Raw genomic sequence first — 21,769 nt, 5'->3', positions numbered from 1 at the left:
TCAAATTTTTACTTTTTATATTGTTACTCAAAAACTTTTTGTTACTCATTACCCCTAGCCTATTTATCCAACATTAAGGGATGTAATAATATTAAAAAGAGACATATGGACGCATATGAATGTGCATGAAGCCAGACTAATTATGTTCTGCATGAGCTATTACTTTTTTCAGCCCCTATTGTTGGTTTTGCCAGTCTAGATTTCCTGTAAACGAGACCAGCAACCCCCCATTTTTTTTTTTTTTTGCTGTGGTCCCCAAGTAAACCCGGCTGCAGCCTGCAGATCGAGGCGGGGCTGCATCTGGGGCGGGGTTGTACGTGCAGTCATGCCCCACACCTACTCTGATTGGTTCGATCGTCTTTCAAAGACATACATGATAGGAAATGTGTGCGTAGTTGGTGGAGACACCCCTCGCTGCAGACTGTAGCGCGGTGATGTCACGTACGTATGTACGTCTTTTTTTTATTTTTATTTTTTATTATGCCATACATCAAAACAATACAACGAGAAACATTAAAATGAGAAGGAAAAAACATGAACAACAATATGAAAACCATGCCATAGGACAATAACAACCATAAAAATAAAAAAAAATAAAATAAATAAATCAATATTTTGGGGGGTGTCACTTTATACAATAGCATACCTGTTTACAATATTATAAGTTCAAATAGCTTTCTTACTTGTACAATTACATAGAATCTTACAATACAGCTTGAAATCATTTAGAAAATGAGAAAAGTTTGGTTTGGAGCCTGACCACTTCATTTTATGGATATGAAACTTCCCCATTAAAATTAACAATTGTATGAGATATGCTTCATCTTTGCCAACTCCATGATCACTGAAGTATATTATTACATCATATCCACTCAACTGCAAAGAAATTTCCAATATTTCCTAAATAAAATACTCCATATCAATCCAAAATATTTTTGTATGTATACAATGAAAAAATAAATGAAAAATAGTTTCCTTTTCACCTTTACAAAAATCACAAGAGTAATCAATTTCTAATTTAAAGCGTTCCAGCACATGTTTAACTGGATATATTCTATGCATTATTTTAAAAGAAACCTATTTTACTTTATTATTAATATAAAATTTGTCTACTGTTCGCCAAGCTTTACGCCAATTAACATCTCCAAATACAGAAAACCAGAAAAAGCAAGCTGGAGGATAAACAATGTTATTAAGTATATTCCTAATATAATTATTTGAGACTCTATTTGGTATAATATTTGTATTACCAATAAATATTTTACTCTTGATCTCTTAAAAATTCAAATCTTTCTCATGTGATGCATTTCTAAGAAGAAACAAAACTTTTTGAGGGATTGCATCCATTACAACAGCAAATTCCTTAGGTTTAACTGGTATTTTAAATTTATTCAAAAATTCTTTATATGTTAATAAAACTCCATCATTGTTTAGGAGCTGGCTAGCTGCTATAATATTGTTTTCAAACCAGTAATCAAAATATAAAGTGTTATTTTTATAAAAGATGTCTTTGTTGTTCCAAATATAGTACCTCCTTGGTGAGAAATTATGTTTATTGGTCCATGCCATAAGAGCTTGTTTATGAAATTTTGCAAGCTTCACCGGTATTTTTTCAATTGAATAATTGCACTTCAACAAAAATTCGAGATCACCCAATTGCTTGAACAAATAGTTGGGAAAGGAGTTCCAAATACTGTCTTTATTTTTTAAATATTGAATATTTATTTTAAATACATTGTTTAACGTATCATAACTCAACACTTCAAGAGCCCCATGATCTTTGGAGTTGCATAAAATGTATTTTCTCAGGTAATGAGGCTTGTTTTCCAGACAAAATTAATAAGCATTTTATCCAATTGCTTGGTAACTTTAGGAGGAATATCCAATGATAAGGAAGTATAGACTGATCTGGAAATACCTTCAGCTTTTGACACAAGTACCCGCCCCTGAATAGACAAATCCCTTTGCAACCACATATTAAACCTCTTATTTGTTTTAGTAATAATTGGATTGAAATTTAAATCATTACGCAAATATTCATCTTTACATATAACAACTCCCAGATATGTTACTTGGTTTTTAATTGGAATATTATGGAAATTATTTAAAAAACATTTGTTGAGAGGAAACAGAACTGACTTCATATTCATTTTTATCCCTGATACTTCGGAATATTCTTTTATACAGTTCACTGCTTTAATGAGTTCATTCAAATCTTTCACAGCAACCCCCCATCTCCTGGATCATTATGTTTATGTAATGAGGTCACAGTCATTGATCTAATGGCGCAGTGCAGTTTAAAATTTGTGTGGTGGGAAGGGGGGTGTAATGGAAAATAAGTCATTTTCTCTACAGCTCCATTACTTTAATTGTTTACTGAGCAGAGGCATGTTATGATGATTCAGGTAAAGCACAGCAGTCACATTAACAAAGAGCGCGAGCTGTCTGAGCACATACAGTTAGATAAACAGCAGATAGAAAGCGTAAGACAGAGAGGACTCATTATTTAGAGCCGGAAAGGGCCGATGTCTTTTAAGCACAAGATTTTCATCATTGCTCAATAACTAAATCTGTGAAACCTTCGACAATGATGTGCATTTCTGTTCTGGCAATTAGAAGGACATTTCCAAACAAATCTACCGAATTACTTTAGCTGGTTATTTTAACGAAACAATTTCCCCCTAATTAATGTATCCTCTCCCCACTGACAATAGCCAACAATTATGATGTTCATTAAAAATGAAGGGAAGCCTGACTGTCGATCAAACACAGAAAGGGATTGTTTGAAAGGCCCTTTATTTGTTGCTGTGACAGCTCAATCACCCATCATGATCTAACCGGGGGGAGGTAAAACCCCCCAACAATGACCATCAGAGACTACAGACAGCCCTTCATTCGAGTGCTAATTAGAAAAATTATATCTCTGAAAGGCATCCTGGTATCTGTTCCCAATGTGCTGAGAGAGACAAGCTGGAGAGACAACAATGAGTTAATAGAAAAATTAATTATTTACACTATTATCTAGGCCAGGGCCATTGAAAGAATGACTCAATACTGCTTTAATTGTGTTGCTGATTACATTTCCACTGAGAAAGACTGGAAAGCATATCAAAAGCTCTGTTTATTAAATGTATGTGCTCTGATGAGATAACATGAATATTGCAGCGGTGCAATCAGCGGATCTTGTGTATTTCTATAATGTCAATGGTGAAAGCTTCTGCAGAAGAGGAGATGGTAGACCAATGGGTTACACCCAGTTATATTAGATCAGAGGGTTGTGGTGTGAGACGAGTGGGACAGGGCCGAGAGCCGTGGGGGCGGAGCCAGGCCGCTGGAGGAAGCAACGACAGTGCAAGGACCTGGGACATTTTATGTAATTTTCCCCTGAGTTTGTTAGCCTACATGTTTTTTTTTCCTCTATGAAAAGACAAACGTGGACCATCATTCAAAATTTGGGGGTCAGTAATATATATTTTTAAAGAAGTTAAAACTGTTTTTCAAAAATGATGCTTTGAATTGGACAAAAAGGAGAGTAAAGACAAAGTTTTCAAATCAACGCTGTTCTCTTGATCTCAATTCTATTCATCAAAGAATCCTGAAGAAAAACGTATCACGGTTTGTTTTCACGAAGACATTAATCGGCACAACTATTTTCAACATAGATAATAACAATAAATGTTTCTTCAGCAGCAAATCAGCATATAATGATTTCTGAAAGATCACTGAACACTGGAGTAGTGACTGCTGAAAACTCAGCTTTACTATCACAGGAATAAATTACATTTGAAAATATCTAAAAATAGAAACAGTCATTTTAAATTTATAATAATGTTTCATGATGCCGCTTTAACTGTATTTTTTTGATCACATAAACGCAGCCTTGGTGAGCATAAGAGACTTTCATAAACATTAAAAAAATCTTACTGACCCTTAACTTTTGAACCGCCTGTTTAATTTGTGTTTGCGTTGTCGGAATATTAAATGAAATATAAGCCTCCATATATTTTAGTTTCTCCTTTGTTTGAATAAATGAATACAACTACTCTTAGCAGACAGAAAATACTGAGATATTTTATCAAAATTACATTATTGATAAGGGACTGACAGAATAGAAAAAAAAGAAAAAGAAATCAAACTATTTTTATTGTGGCTGACCTATCCAAAAATCTGTTTTCAAATCTACGACAGCAGAAAGAAAAGCAAGGCTCCTGGAGTTTCATTAATCAAAAAAAAAAACAAATACAGGCTCACATGATGGTACTGCGAAATAGAGATATTAAACCAATACAACGTGTACAGGTTACTCTAGTGTTTCTTATACAGTACATATTGGTTTTGATACTCTAAAAATATCCAAGAGGACATCTATAATATTTTGTACATGTTCTACTTATTGTGTCTTGGAGACTTTAGGGGACAACTGCAATCCAGCACCCATTTCATGCACAAATGTGTGTTTAGAAAAGATGTACATAAACACTGGAATTGTACTCAGGACGCAAATTTCCATTTTCAAAATTCATTAGTTCCACTCTTGTAGTACCATCAACAAGGCAAACAATTTCATATGATGGTTGCCCATTTCCACACTGATATTAATAATGACAATCAATGCAACTGTACCCATTTCAAATTGTAAAACAATTCCTCATCAATTTATATGCCGAGACGTCAAGTCATATTTACACTGGCTATAATAACAGCTCTGTGTTTTCGGGAAAAAGGCACAGTCTCAATGAATTCAGAGTCTTTCTTTCAATGAACACATTTACAGTCCATGATCTCTGAATCAAAGCAGCAGACTAATGTTACGTTGCTATGAGAAGTCCTTGAAAAAAGTTTGTTTTATCAAACAATCAAAATAATACAGTCATAAATTATATAAAAGCAAATTAAAACAAAATAATTGCCATTTACCAAGAACCACTAACAGTACAACGATCCACATGCAGATAAGCATTTTATCTTCAATTCTTTATCCTCCCATACATTATATTTTTTGGTCCAACTGTAACTTTTATGACCAGTTTTACGTATAATTGTAGATAAAAATATATAACCTGCAATTGCTGAAAAAAATGCAGGACTGAACCCAGGCAGAAGGTTCGGTTTTAAAAATAGCAAGCGGCAAATGTGGATAATTTTTTCACCAACAAAAAAATGCGGGTATTTCAAGGACAAGGCATATGATTTCAACATTTTAAAAAGACAAAGAAATAAAGCATTCCTCATTTTATTTATTATTAAATTACAAATTCTTTCAGCTTGATAAAGAGCTTTAAGAATGTTTAGTAGTCATTCGGTACTTTTCATCGGTAAAACAGCATCAATCAGTCAAAAAAAAAAAAACATTAAAGCATTAAATTAGTACAACAACAAAACATTCTGAAATGTGGCAGCATCTGTATGAAATCCCTATGGCAGAAAGGTGATGGTTGTCTTGAATAACGACACGAACAAGACCTCAGTCACTTGTAAAGCTCATTAGAGAGCTTTTAAGCCTTCTTTGAGACTATATGTATTGGGGGATAAAGCTCTTGACAGCTATTTGGCCCCAAGACTCTTCCCTGTGGCACGGACTAGTTTCAGTTGCTCTAAATGCACTCTTCCAGATGGAGAGCAGTCAGGCAGAACGTATTGCGTCCTGCTTCCAGTGTTTCTGACCACAGCGTTATGAAGCTCCGCTGAGCCTCAGCTAGTCTTTGGGTAGATTTTCTCATAGAAAAAGTTCTGTGCCAGTAGGTACAGTTCTCCATCTTTTTCTCTCACCGCGTGAGCCCGAACGTACTGGAACTGCTCTAGTGCAAACTCATAAAACTCATTCTCCATTTTCCAGATGTCTGACTGCTGCAGTCTGGCTATAGACTCTTTTGTGGGCGGCTTCTTCTCACTCGTTTTCCTTAGGTGCGATTTCTTCCCTTTAGAAATAGACACAAACATTTAACAAAAACATTCATTATCTAATAGATTTGTAAGGACTTTCTCTCTGCAGTCATACCTGTCCGAAAGAGCTCTGTGGCTCCCTTAAAAAAGCGAGGGAGGGCTGCCTCCAACATCATAACAAAGTCTTCCAGCTCCTCCGTCACTCCGACTAACATGTATTCATTCACCAGGTTGTATTTGGCTTGCTCCAAAGCCCATTTGCTGCCAATGTTCCTGTGAAAAGGTGATTGAGAAAATGTAACAAGAGTCCTAAAAGTGGTAGATCTGAATTACTCAGAAAGACAGAGCCTACCAGCACTCAAAGTAATGACCACAGAAGAAGGGAATCTGAAGCCACAGTTTCTCTGGAGCACAGTCAGATCCTCCAGCAGCTACACAATCATCAAACGTCTGAAACACACACAGATCTTTGAGTTCAGTGTGTAAGAAACAAACCAAAAAAGCTTTATTTTAACAGCAAAGAAGATAATTTTGTGGTTATAGTAATGGAATTAATAGTGTTTTATCACTATTTTTTATTTTGTAACGTCATGTCCAGTGTTGGGGTAAATTACTCAAAAAAAGTAATCCACTACAAATTACTAATTACTTCTTTAAAATTGTAATCTGATTACGTAAGTGATTACTGCATTTAAGAAGTAATCCGATTACTAAATACTTAGCTTTCAAGTTACTTTCAAGTTTACTTTACTTTTTTAAAAATACACTTCATAGTTCTTTCATTATTTAATTTAATCATTTAATCATTATTTATAGTAATAATCTATAATTATATTATTTAAGAATATAACTTTAAATTGTATTTGTACTTTTTACATAATATATAGAATATTAAATTAATCAAACAAAATAATAATAATATTAAAATATTTAACATAACATTTTTCTAATATAATTATTATTATTTTGTAATAATTATCTACTATCACAATGTATTTATTTATTTTGTGAACTTAAACCTAGGTACCTTATAGTTGTTAAATTCATAAAAATCAACAATAGGATAAAAGTAGACGAAGCAACTTCATCGAACACTTGAACCACCAGACTCACCTTTTTGTCCCCTTGCTTTCTGCGTCGCAGGCCTGGTCTGTAGTCATCACCAAAGCGCAGGAAATAGTAGTAAGACACCAAACGCTCAATAGGGTCCCGGATAACATTTATGTAAATAGGCTTTTTCTTCACTCCAAATCTGATAATGAAATGGGAAAGAAACTGTAATTAGTATTTGTATTAGTATAATAAGGCTAACACATATTTGGGGCATCTAGGCATAATTAAATAGTTGCTTCATGTATGTAGGTAAGGTATTGTTTCATACTGTTCTGTTTTATCAAACTATACAGAATGGACGATTAAAGCAGTATCATTGCTTACTTTATTTAACTCATGTGCATAACAGCATTACAAGTGTCTTAAGCCTAGCTCTCTGTCTGTACGTCACTCAAATCTGTCCCCTTGGAAACATGACAGGAAAAACTAACAATCCACTTGTTACATCCTTTCTCTTTTTTTTTTTTACCAGTTATACATTTTCTTTGTAAACAAAATTAACATTTTCTTCTCAGTGCCTTCAGATGTAAACATTAATGATTCAGCAAAAATGCATGTAATTATCTTAACTAAATTCAAAAGCAAACTTATAACATGTCCTCTTAGGACCTTAACTTCAAGTGCATATTTGTAAACTTATTCTTGACAATATATTCCTTGCAAATTAACTGTGCAATCAATAACTCATTTACCCTTTTCCCCTCTCTTTTACAGTGCAACCGCAACTCACAATCATACCTAGAAAATGACCAAACATGTCATATAATAATCTCACGTAGTATAATCCCTCAAATAGGTAGGCATTTTAATCTGACGACCAGACCTCGTAGTAACAGTGCTTTGATCCCTACATTGACCTTGTTCAGCAGCTACAGTTTGTGTATTTGTCAAAACCCCTGTTTGTTCAGATGTTGAGGGTGGGCAGTAGTTGTGCCTGAGATGGCGACGGTTTCTCCTCAGAACACTACCCGACTCCAACTCAACCTCATAAGATCTGGGACCCACTGGTCTAATCACTCTAGCTGCTTTCCAGGTTTTACAAGGCTCAAATGGTTGGACTCGAACACTGTCCCCTGATGTGAAACAGTCCAAGTCTTTTGCTGTGCGGTTGTAGTATTTTTCCTGTCTTTGTTGTTATTGTCATGATGTCCTCACACGATTCACTTGACTCTGAAATTGTGTGTACCGGTCTGCCTTTCTTGTTTTTCTCAAACTTGGACTTGCATTTTGCAGCAAAGTGGTTCTCTTTTCCACACTTCTTACACTTCTTTCCATAGGCTGGACATTTGTGTTTATTTTTCTCATGTGTGTTGCCACAAAAGTTACAGTTAATCTCCTCTTTTTTGTCTCTTCTTGGATTCTACTTCATTGCATGTATTTCTTCCACCGTTTTACCTTGTATGGTTTTGCTGTTCTCTTTTGACAGTTCAGTAGCTCTGCATATTTGCATGCACTTATCTAGCGTTAAGTTTTCTTCCCTTAACAGTCTCTCCCTCATCGCAGGGCTCTGTGTACCACACACAATGCGATCTCTTATAAGTGAGTCCTTAATGTCACCGAAATTGCATGTGCTGGCCAATACTCTCAAATCTGTGACATATCTGTCAATACTTTCGTCTTGTCCTTGGTCTCTAACAAAAAACTTATATCGCTCAACAGTCTCATTCAGTTGCGGATTGCAATGTTTATCAAACTGCGTCATCATTGTACTCACTGTCCTCCTCGCAGATGTATCACCGCTTGTCAGCGTTTCTAAAAGTTCCCTCCCTCTCTCTCCGAGGAGGTAATTAAACAAGTTAACTTTAGTTGTCTCCTCTGCATCGGGCATAGTGAGGTCCGTATACAGCGTAAACTCCTCCTTCCAACTTTTCCAAGTTTTCGCTAAGTTGGCTGAATCCAAACAAAGTATTGGAGGTGGCTTGAGACCATCCATCGCGACGTCTGACTCTCTTTTCTTCTCCGGCTTCGGCTCCGTAAACACTGGGTAGTCCCTTGCTCGACCTCGCGGGCTAGGCTAACTACAACAAGCTAGCGGCACTTTTCACTCTTCACGGCGCGGTACTAACTTTGGCTGAATTCACGGCTGCTGCCACCATGTTTCATACTGTTCTGTTTTATCAAACTATACAGAATGGACGATTAAAGCAGTATCATTGCTTACTTTATTTAACTCATGTGCATAACAGCATTACAAGTGTCTTAAGCCTAGCTCTCTGTCTGTACGTCACTCAAATCTGTCCCCTTGGAAACATGACAGGAAAAACTAACAATCCACTTGTTACAGGTATGGGAAGACGCACAAAACTCGAAACTAACAATATGATTGTATTGTTTAAAATGAGCTGTGAGAGGCTTGCTGCAATTCCTTTCATAGCCACCAGGAGTAAGCAGCATTAAACTGCTTTTTGGGTTTGTTGGGAATGTAAAACAACATCCTTTCAATGGATATGAATGAATGAGTGGCTAATTTAGGATTCTAGTTATGCAGAACATTGGCAAATCATCTTTCAATGATGTTGGCACTGAATGTAAAACCTGATACCACTCTATTCAGAATTACTCAGGCAAAACACATTGACCACAACAGGTTGAAACAGAGCAAAATGACAGGAGCACATAAAGCATACTTGGTGAAGTCCAGAAAGGAAACATGTCCATGGTAGAACGCAGGCTTCATCTCCTTCCATAACGTCACATTCTTTACAAACCGTACCTGAAACATGAATTTGAAAAATATAATACAAAAATAAACAAATCCCTTAAGGATTTGCTCTGAAAAAAGAATCAACCTTTAAGTTTAATGATAGAAATCTGCCCATTTTAAGTCCCCTAATGCCTATAATATAAAGCCATCATACTATAACTGCTGCAGTGCACTATTAAGGAAATGCTTTGTGTCATTTAGAGGCTGTTCGGTTCAGTTCAGTAAATGGAAACGGTCCAGCGTGATAATCTGTTGTCTGGATGGCTGTAAATGGGAAGCACTAACAGTGAACATGCACAAGTGATACAAAACTGACCTGATCCTGAAGAGACATGACGGGATTGTTTTTGGTGGTATTGATGTGCAGCACATGGTAGTGGTTCTTGTTACACAGGTCGTAGGCGATGTTGGTGAAGGAGGTACTGGCTGTTTTGGGCACTCGGTTGTAGATGACCACCAGATCATCTTCCTCGACCAGGGCCACCTTCGCCCCCTCTTGAATGTGCCGTTGCTCAATCTCTCGTACCTCATGTCTGGCAATGACTCGTTCTGCAATGGAGGAGGAGAAGATGAGGAGACATTAATACAAAATTCAATACTACAAAAAAAACAACTAAAAGGAATACTACAAGTACTGTATGTTGAAGGAGCAAAATTGCAAAGAATACTGGATAAATAATTATCTCCTAAAGGAAAATGTCTTTTATTAGATTTCAGTACTATCATTGCAGTTAAATGATTTTGAGCATGTGGACTCAGTGACCATGCACAAAAAGGCTTTAAGATAATAATAATATTAATACAAATAATAATAATAATAATTTTACAAATCCCAACAAGTGGGAACTTATACTTGACAATAACAATTATGTTCTAATTGAATTCATATATTTAATTATGTTTCAAATATAGATTTTTGACAAAGTTAAAAAAACACCGTATTTGCCAGAATCAATTTTTTTTTCATTAGTATTTCTTTTTAAAGTGCCCCTATTATGCCATTTCAAATATTGCCTTTCATGCAGTGTGTCATGTAGCTTTGAATGTAAACGTTCTGCAAAGTTGTAAAGCCGAAAGTGCACGACAAATAAAGTTATTTTCTCCCAAGAGAAAGAATCTACTTTGATCAGCTTAAACGAGTCTTTAATAATTCGAATCCCACTTCCGTGACGGCTACACGGTGTCACAGGGTAACACATTTGCATAATGCCCACCAATGTTCTATGCCCTCTCCCAAATGGCACACTTCATGTGCACTTGCAGTCTTGCGGACTCAATGGCCGCTGCATGCACATCTTAACCGAAGATCACATGATCATAAATGGAAATCACATCTGTTAAGTGACCATTGCATGTTTCCTTCGATAACGAACTTCTGGAAGGGTTCAGTAGTTCACTTTCATTTGGAACATCCCTACAAATGGCATTTTAAAGGAATAATTCACTCAAAAAAAGGTAAATTTGCACACACAAAAAATAAGTAAAAAAAAAACAGTCACTCTTTGGCCAAAATGAATATGCGTTTGTTTCTTCATTGGAACAGATTTGGAGAAATTTAGTGTTATATAATTTGCTCACAAATGGATCCTCTGCAGTGAACGGGTGCCGTCAGAACGAGAGTCCAAACAGCTGATAAAAACATCACAATAATTATCAAGTAATCCACACAACTCCAGTCCATTAATTAATATCTTGTGAAGTAAAAAACCTTCATGTTTGTAAGAAACAAATCCATCATTAAGTGTTCTGACTTTAAATCATCACTTCTGGCCACAATAATCTCTAATTCATAATAATGTTTCCTCCAATAAAAAGTCCTATTGTCCTCTCACATCAAAATCCACTAAACATATTGATTTAGAACAGTTTTTGCTTAAGCATATTTCTCTCCTGATTCAGACAGGATGACTTTTTTAATGGAGAAAGCAATATTATAGATAGAGGACTTGTTTTTAAGTTAAAATGTCTTAATTATGGATTTATTACAAACACAGCTTTTTACTTTACAATACATTAATTGATGGACTACAGTCCATCATGAGGATTATTGTAATGTTTAAACTCATTCTGACAGCACCCATTCACTGCATATGATCCATTGGTGTACAAGTCATGCTAAATTTCTCCAATTCTGTTCAGATAAAGAAACAAACTCATCTATATCTTGGGAGGCCTGAGGGTGAGTAGATTTTCAGCAAATTTTCATTTTTGGGTAAAACTATTCCAATAAAATCGTGAAGAGAAAAAGAACACTCTGGTAAAATGAAGACGAAACCTAGAGAATTATGGCCCCATTAATAAAATATCAAAATCTACCCTTTAATAGTAGTAATTCACCTCTAAACAAAAATTGTTTGTGCTTTGTGTGATGAACTGTGATGGGAAATTTTATGGCAAAAGAGTCATCTGAATTTATAGGTAGATGTGCATGTTGCAGACTGTTTCACCATCTCATTAATGCTGAAATACCCAGCTTAAAGTAATAATATAACTGCAAGTTAATGAGAAAAACACCCTGACTCATCACTAGGGATGCACTGATAGGATTTTTGGGGGGCGATACCGATACCTATTTTAACAAACACTTATTGGCCGATTCCAATACCGATATTTGTCACTTCCTCTCTTATTTGAAATTCTGGCATCAAAATAGATAGCATTTTGATCATGTTTTAAATCAGCAAAGTTCAAAAACACCTGCATTAAAATATACTAGCAGTTTTATTGCTGCAACATCAAATAATTTCTAATGAACATGGATTGGATCCATTTTACATTTAGCAGGCCTACACAAAACAGAACAAAGATACATATTAAATAAACAGTGATTTTTTTAGGTAGCTATAATAGTTTTCAGGTACAGAAATCAAGTAAACATATAAAATAACACTTCACTGTACAACTTAAATGCATATTAATCCTTTATTGCAACAGATTTTATGATGATTAATCTTCTAATTTTATTTTTGTATACATTTTAAGATTTTTTGTATGTATGCGATCTCCTTTACTAAGGCAGGATTCTTATTTTTACGGGGTTTCTAGTAGAGCCCGACCGATATGGATTTTTGGGGGCCGATGCCGATATTAACTCGAAAAGAGCCGATTTATAAGCCGATATTTTGATTTTAAAAATAATCTGGATATTAGACCCATTTCCTATAAACTGCATTTACACAACATTCAATAGCAAAATATCTGCCTGTTCTATGTATGTGGGCTGTATAAACCATTTTCCAGAATGGACTATGTTAAAAAAAAGCGTTAGATTACAGTCTCAATGACTAAACAATTGCACATCAAAAGTATATATTTTTTAATGATCAAAAAACAGTCTGGTTTTATACATTTAACACTTTTACTTTCTTCCAGTTGAAGCTGGTTTTAACAGTCTGTGTGTTTACTGTAAATAAATTATAATACTAAAGTTAAAGTATTTGCAGAAGTAGTCCCACACTTTGCTGCTACAGCATTCACCTTTTTCAGCCATCTGTAGGCAGAAAGAGAGACAGAGAAAGAATAAGGATGTGTATTAATAATATCACCATGTATCATTACTCATGTCATCATTAGAATTATAATAATAATAAACTGGGATCTCCTACATAGGCAAAAATGAGAAATATATATATTTTTTTTATTTGTCAAGCAATAGGTATTACCTACTTATATTTAACAATATTATTTCAACATTTTCCTGTTATGTCTGTAAAGCTGCTTTGAAACAATATGTAAAAAAAAAAAAAAGCGCTTGTTCAGCTCACATTTATTTACATGTCCCCTCTGGTTTAATCATTTCTGACGCACCTACTGTAGTTACTGTAACTACACTATTTGCTCTCACAGACACATTCACAACGGACCCGTATATCTTCTCCTCTTCTCTTTGTGCAGTCTGAATCAAAACATCGTCTTGCCTACTATTACCGGAAGATTACGGAATCAATTCGAAGTTGAATGGTTAACGTTAGTGTCATGAACACACCGCTGTCAATTTTGAGAAGAACCACCTTCAAACAAGTTAATAGCAAGCATTTAAGGGGCCTGCTAAAAAGGAAGCTATTAGCGTTAGAGTAACGTAACCAGCCTGAATTCACCAAATTGTTCTCTGGACCTGAGGGTAGCCTCTTCTTCCTTGCTTCTCTCTTAATTCTCATCAGCAGGACTAGCGCTATCGCTCGCTTCTTACAACGGGACAGATACATGTTTGCTGCTGACCGAAAGGAGGAGGAACAGACTATGAAAGAGCTCCCGCTAAACGTTTTTAAAACTCCGCCTATGCCATAGCGCAGCGCAAATCGCGTTGTATCTGAAGGGCAACGCTGAGCCCAGCGGCAAGCGCCGTGTGTACTGTGTGAAAGGCCCAATTACGCGGTCATTATGTGGGAAACACACCGCAATAGAATAAGAATAAGTTAAACGCTAACGTTATAGTTTGACCTCCTATTAACGTTTGCGCTCTTCCACTGATAAACATGGTATTAGCTTTGTGGCTAATCTAATATAGCAATGCATTAGCGGCTGTAAGTGATGTTACAGAATATTTAGAAGTAATAATGATAGGACCGTTAGCTAGAACTACCACACAGTTTTTATATACAGGGTATGAACTAAATCTACAATCATTTCACATGACGAACGACAGACTCACCGTCAAAACAGTTGATCGCTTTCTTCTGTAGTGGACTTCTGGTACTGTTGTTAACTCTGGAGCTGCAGAGCTCCCTCTGGTGGGCACACTATGCAACACTCATAACATGAGTGAAGCATGAGACTCTGTTTCTCATGTTTCATCGGCCGTTATAAATGCCGATGTCGATTTAAATGCAATTAGCTTATATCGGCCGATAATATCGGCCGGCCGATATATCGGTCGGGCTCTAGTTTCTAGTCTACAGAGCTATATGGGCAATTTAACGTTTGTCAGTTTATTAAGAACTTTGTAATAAGTGCTTTGTGCGATTCGCTGTATGTTGATGATAATGCAACTGATAGAAAGTTTGTGTTTTGTTTAGCTCTTACGGTGATTTCTTTGGAGTGAAAAAGGACGCAATAAACTTAATTAAACATCAGTAAAGTTTTAATCATAATTCAGTTGAGGTCCACTACACTTATGAAAGTTACAGAAGTTATTTAGTCCAAAAATATTGTGTGATCTTTTGTCTTTTGTTTAGCATTAAAGTGCAGACAGCAGTTCTAGGATCATGCAAGAGACATACAGCTCCGTGCCTTCATGCAGTTAATTATTAAACCATCGGCTTGTTATATCAACCTTTTTTCCTTATATAGATGATATGCCGGTGGTTGAAATTTGAGGAAAAATTGGCCGATAAATATCGTGACTGATACATCGGTGCATCCCTACTCATTAAATATTTCCTACTTGATAAGCACACAACTGATGCATTATGCTGAGTGAAAGGCTCTTTTAAAAACAGACAGGCAGCAAGAAGACCCCCAGGCTGACAGTGTGTGTCTGATGCTATGGGAGACAGTTGATATTCACTTCTACTGGCCTTTACAACACTGAGTTCTCTGATAAGCACCTCTTCAGAAGTACAATGATTATTGTTATAATTATTATTATTAAGTTAAATGTAAATCTAGTGTTCTTTAGCATTGCTGGTGTCATGCAATGAACCCTACCCCCACAGCAAACAGAACTGTACCGAACCGAAGCTCCAAAACCGTGATACGAACTAGTGGCACTGGTATATCGTTAAACCCCTAATGAACCATGAACCGATATAAAACATAACATATAATAATAAATGTGAAATGAAAAATGTTAATGGTAAAGTTGAGTGTCTTGTTCCAGTAAAGGCCAGAAATAATAAGATGAGGGAAATGAAATTTAATATCTACAAGTGTCAGGCTGCTCAGGAGGAGAAGAGGATTTATTGCAGTCAGCTGCCAAACCTGACAAGTTATACTCTGACTGATGTCTTTTCAATGATTCAAATCAGGTTACAGTCTTTCCTTAGATAGAACAAATACATTATTTGAGTAATGTTTGCCTCTGAGAGACTCTACATGGAGGTCACTGTGGGGTCATTTTATGTTCAAGCTTGTTAGCTCCAGAAGTTGCATTATCATAACACAATGCCATTTATAAGAGAGAAATGGAGTTGTGCAGTGCATTAAGAACAAAAGAAAAACAGGCCTGAAGTATGTCCTGTGTACAAAGAGACCATAAAAATCCACTAAGAAATGCAAGCAGCTGTATGCCTCTGGTATTCAGGGGGGCTTTGAAGTTTTAATAAACAGTTAGTAAAGCATTGAGCTCATAATCTGCCCCAGTTTATGTACCATCTGGTTACACACAATAGGAAGTGAGATTTGCTATTGATATGTAAGATTAGTATGCAGGGGTGGCCCCAGGGAAAATATAAGAATGGTGCCCTATAGATTTGCGATGAGGTTCCCTTTTTATTATGATGATTGCTTCTTCACAATAGTACCCCATATTTATGTCCAATGTTTCTACATTTTTACACAAATGTTATAATGGCTTTCTTTTATACTGTACACCACAAAATAGCAATTGATTTACAGTTGAGATTAGGGGTGTGAACGGATAGTCGAACATTCGAATATTCGTTCTGCTCTAATTATTCGATAAATAAAAATGATATTCGGATTTCGCTATATTTTTGCTTGCCATAAAAAAAAAATATATATATAAAAATCCACAATAAAGCCTAATTCGGTCACTTTCTGTGATTATCCATGGTATATTTGAAGATGTAAGCAAAAAATAATTAACGAATGAATAAGAACTGCGCTCTTCTACAGCACTTCAAATATGCTGTGGAGAATCACAGAAAGTGACCGAATTCAAGAACATTGTTGCGGCATCTCTCAAGCGACGAATAAACACCGCTAACTTGGAGAATGCAGTGAAAACTCCTCTTCTCGCGTCTGCCCTAGACCCTCGGCACAAACATCTCAGGTTCCTCGACGAAAACATGAGAGAAGTAAGAAAAAGAAACTTTTTTGAACATTATCAGAACATTTTCCTTGATGCGAGTGGTGCGGATGCAGCCGCCGTCACCAACGATGAAGAGGATGCAATGCCCACTCGTCGGAAAAGGCTGAGCCAGTTCTCCAGCGATGATTACAGAGAGTCCAACCGAGACGAGTGGGAACAGTTCTTGCTGGAGCCATGTATTCCACCAGATGAGGATCCCATTCAGTGGTGAAACGAAAACACGAAGCGCTTCACAAAACTTATTCGCTTAGCACACCGTTATTTGTGAGTCCCGCCAACGTCTGTGGCGTCAGAGCGCGTTTTCTCCGCGGCCGGCCTTATTGTTAACAGACTAAGGAGCCGACTTTCCCCCGATCATGTTTACATGCCCGTGTTTCTTAACAAAAACATGTACAACAATGGAAAAAAAAGCAAAAAAGATTTGCTGACAGTTTAAAAGTTTAAAAGTTAAGTGTAGGCTACTTTCTGTACAATAGCCTAATTGCTGCAGGATGTTTTATTTAAGTTTTTTCTTTATTCACTTTTTTTTTTTTTTGCTTTTAATCTACTTTTGTTTGTTTGCACACATTGTTAAAGGTTGTCAGCTACAAAACACGATGTGTAATGTTCAAGCTTATTGTGTGTAAGCTTGTTCAAAAATGACGGAAAAAATAAATGTTGCTGAAAAATAACGTCTGTCTCATTAAACTTAATTTAAATAAACGAATATTCGATTATTAGTTTTTTGTGAGCTCAAATATTCGAATGTGATATTTGCGGAAAACGCCCATCCCTAGTTGAGATACAGGTCTTCACAAAAACAAAATAAATTATAAACATTTTAAAATATTAAATTATTTTACAGTTAAAATTGTAAAAGTTTTTTTTGCAGTTACATTGTAATAACTTCAATTTGACTGTTTTCACTGTATTTTTTTATAAAATAAATGCAGCTTTAAGAGACGAATTCTTATCACCCACTTTTGAATGGTAGTGTAAATGTTGGGACTTTATATATATTCATCAGAAATAGTTTCATTATTAAACGAAACATTAAAAATGCACACTAAATCTACTAAAAATTATAAAAGGCTACAAAAGTATTTGTTTAGTTTATGTCATCCACTGGCTCTAAAACCTTACACAATCAATAACGCATTCAAAATCCTTAAGCATCATAAACACGGCTATTTTGGATCTAAAAATGCACAGTAGTCAATGTGCCGGTGCCAAGCCACAAGGGTTGGATCGACAGACGATGCCAACATCCATTGCTGATAACTGACAGACATCTCGATGTTGAGCCGGCGTAATAAATGTAAAAAAGTTGTTCCCAATCATACCTACTGTACATTCAAAACTGTTCAATGAACACAATTTAAAAAGTAAAGATGAGCCTATATTGTGCAAAAATGCCAAACAAATTAACGGCAAACAACCCTACAAGCTATAACACATAGGCTTTGCTTTTTCCACAGTCCCATCTGGGCTAACAGTACGATCTGAAACATGTTCAAAGGGAATCCCAGAACTTCTATTAGCACATGGAGACAAATTACTATCAGGTTAGATATCAAATAACTTTCCGATGCTCATGAACCATGAAAGTACATGTCAGATGCCATCATTAGAGCAAATGGAACAATAATAAATCAACATTTCAAAATGTGACACAAAATATACTCAGTAAAAACACAGTTAAAATATTGAGTCAAATTAATCAAACAGTTTACACTAGGTATGTGCTAGAGCCTCCATTTGTTCTCAAACCAGATGACAGATTCAAAAACATCATCAATTTATGCAGAGCTGAGACTGATAGCTTTCTCCAGGTCTAACCAGATGGAAAAGCTTCCTCTCACCTTTCCGCCTGCTAACAGGTCTCATATTCCCCAGCAGTTGTGAAGCTATTCATAGACCAAAAAGCTGTTAGGTGATGTGAGTAACTCAGGGTGGATGATGGGAACCAGCTAACCCAAACAACAGCAGCTTGCCTATTATTAATGGAAAGAATGTTGCTCGTTCAAACATACAAAGCACTATAATAACTATAATGAATATGGCAGAGATACATCTCTGTGGAGGTGCTGTGAAACAGGTATGATGCGTTACAGTCCAAACGGTGAAGCATTTGGAATAGCCTGTATTTGACATGAAATAGCCCATATCCGATCACTCAGGCATGTGGTTTTGATTGGGATTTTTACGTAAATTATGATAATTCACTGTATTTTAGTGATGGACAAACACGAACATAAGCGGCTGATTTTACGTTTTAAAGCACAACTGTTTTTGTTGTCGTTTAAAAAGGTCACAAACATTATTTTGTAAAAAGTGCAAAAAAATGTTTATATGGCAAAATGTTTCGTTGTTTACCTTTTAATAAATCTTTTAGCCTATATTATGAATCTCAATAAATTAGAATGTCGTGGAAAAGTTAATTTATTTCAGTAATTCAACTCAAATTGTGAAACTTGTGTATTCAATAAATTCAATGCACACAGACTGAAGTAGTTTATCTTTTAATTGTGATGATTTTGGCTCACATTTAACAAAAACCCACCAATTCACATCTCAACAAATTAGAATTTGGTGACATGACAATCAGCTAATCAACTTAAAACACCTGCAAAGGTTTCCTGAGCCTTCAAAATGGTCTCTCAGTTTGGTTCACTAGGCTTCACAATCATGGGGAAGACTGCTGATCTGACAGTTGTCCAGAAGACAATCATTGACACCCTTCACAAGGAGGATAAGCCACAAACATTCATTGCCAAAGAAAGATTTGTGCTACGCCACTGTCTTCATGCAGGAAACTTACAAGAGAAGTATCACATTACAAACCTCTGTAAAAAAAAAAAAAAAAAAAATCAAAATTTAAATTCACCTCTCGCGCACTTTAATGCCCTTTGCAGCAACAAAGCGAATTTGACCACCAGTAACTCCCAGACTCCGGGGGCATCGACGTGGGGGAGAAGTTTATCATTGTATAAGATTTGTTGTTTTTGTGAAACCTGTGTCTGAACTGCAGATCATGTCACTTTACGGTTTACTATGCCATCCTAGACATTGCCCTTCCCCACTCACAGTGTAAATTTAATTTGTGCAGGCCTTAAAAAGAGTCATAAAAAGACTAAAATGTATTTTTTTTTAAAGCCTGCAGATACCCTGTTAATAGCTAAATAAAATTTCTTCCTTGAGATTTGTCGATATTTGTGTTTTGAAAATTATTTTGATTGACATTTTGAAATATATATTTTTTATCTGGGCTAGTTAAATTTATTTTGGGCTACCAAAATCTGAAAAGTGACTACCAGGTATTTAGAAGTTTTGCAAGCCCTGGTTATTATTAACTCCCTTGGATTATTCCGGATTTTTTGTCAACACTGTGAGATATTTATTAAAACGTTTATTTAAAACTTTTCCGTATATATATATATGTATATATATATATATATATATATATATATATACCGTGTATATATATATATACAACAGTAATATCAAGAAATACTATTACAATTTAACATAGCTTTTTTTTTTTATACAAATGTAATTTATTCCAGTGATGGCTAAGATGAATTTTCAGCTGTCTTTAGTGTCACATGATCCTTCAGAAATTATTCTAATTTACTGATTTGCTGCTCAAGAAACATTTCTTATTATTATCAGTGCTGAAATCAGCTGTGCTGTTTAAATTTTTTGTGGAAACTAATATTTTCTGATATTTAAGAACAGCATTTATTTGAAAATATAAATATTTTGTAACATTATAAACATATTTTGATTAACTGAATGCAATCTTATTCAATAAAATTAATCTTGAGCCCCAACATTTTAAATGGTTGTGTTAAAAGTTGTTGCATAAATCTTTCTTATACCTGAATGATATGAATAGTACATCAGTTTTATAAATGAACTTAAAGTCAAAATATTAGTTTAGTCTACATGTGAAAATCGTACAGACCCAGATATTTTGATAACTCCCCTAGTTCTAATCAGGTCCTGTTAATAACTAGAAACAGTAAGGGGGAAAAAGGAAATTGCTTTATGGCTAAATTAATTTAATAGGTGTTGATGGCGATTTTGTCAATACAAAGATTTTCTGACTGTGGTAACAATTCAGTTGATGGAGGTGAAAATCAGTTTGAAAGCACACTGTAATTTCAATTAATTTGTTCATTGAAGTGATTTTTTTATATTGGTCAGTAGTTATTATAACTAAATAATGACAGTATTGAGCAATATTTATGGGCAATAAAATAAACACACAATAAGCTGGAGAATGTTAGCAAACATGTTGAATAGATTAATCCAAAATAATGCTTGGTAAACAAGCTTTTATTTCTTCACCTGTCCCTCAGTTCTTCTGCCTCTTTTGTCCCTGAAGACTCAAGCATAATTGAGCAGCATGTCTGATGCAGTAGCTGCAACAGATACATGCTTGAGTACTGACGAAGGAAAATATCCACAGCACAACTAATTGAGTCAAAACTGATACTGGGTCCTGCTTGAATGTAAATACAGCTGCTGCCTGAGACATGATCGACCATGTAAACATACACACCAATGATCATTACCTGCCTTAAAATAGTACTGAGGAAACAAATCACACCACGAAAATGTTGACAAGTCTACAAATGATTTCAAGACACCTTATTAGAAAGGAAAGGTTCTTACCCAGCTTCCCCCGCGACTCCTCGAGCTTCTGAATTTGGTTTTCCAAAAAGATCATCGCAATGGCGAAGGCCAACAGACCCAGGAGCTGAAACTTCGGCGGCATCTTTAACCTTAAAAACCCCATCAAAAAGTCCAGCACAGAGAGGACATGCCGTGATAGAGAACTTTATGACACTCAGTTTATGGATGAAACGGGCAGGGCTGCTATTTCATGATTCCCAGAGTCCAATATAAACACACACCTCAACAAAAACAGTTCCGCACAAAATGCTGTATGCTTATTGAATCCGAACAGCTCAGACTATCCTTCACTTGAGAAGCAGCTGGAGTGGATGTTCAGTTGTTGTTCAATGCTAGGAAGTGTAGGCACGTTGTGTCAGTGCGCATGCGCATTCGTGGATCAGCTGTCGCTCTGTGAC

The 21,769-nt window shown here is 35.7% G+C and overlaps 2 protein-coding genes across 2 annotated transcripts in view; both read right to left on the bottom strand.

Moving 5' to 3' along the window:
- Positions 1 to 21,769, bottom strand: part of LOC132155024 (serine/threonine-protein kinase N2-like) — a 328,421-nt gene that overhangs the window by 23,894 nt on the left and 282,758 nt on the right. The window lies entirely within an intron of this gene.
- On the bottom strand, positions 5,324 to 21,766 carry LOC132155021 (heparan sulfate 2-O-sulfotransferase 1-like). The gene is made up of 7 exons (XM_059563785.1): positions 21,351 to 21,766; positions 10,017 to 10,249; positions 9,624 to 9,709; positions 6,997 to 7,135; positions 6,236 to 6,333; positions 5,999 to 6,156; positions 5,324 to 5,918 (listed from the first exon to the last, which is right to left on the bottom strand). The coding sequence occupies exons 1-7, from the start codon at positions 21,472 to 21,474 to the stop codon at positions 5,692 to 5,694; spliced, it is 1,065 nt and encodes a 354-aa protein (XP_059419768.1). The 5' UTR covers positions 21,475 to 21,766; the 3' UTR covers positions 5,324 to 5,691.

This window comes from Carassius carassius, chromosome 12 (genome assembly GCF_963082965.1).
Source record: "Carassius carassius chromosome 12, fCarCar2.1, whole genome shotgun sequence".
NCBI classification, from domain to species: Eukaryota; Metazoa; Chordata; class Actinopteri; order Cypriniformes; family Cyprinidae; genus Carassius; species Carassius carassius.
The sequence above is the reverse complement of the archived record's forward strand: the minus strand, read 5'-3'. Positions and strand labels throughout refer to the sequence as shown.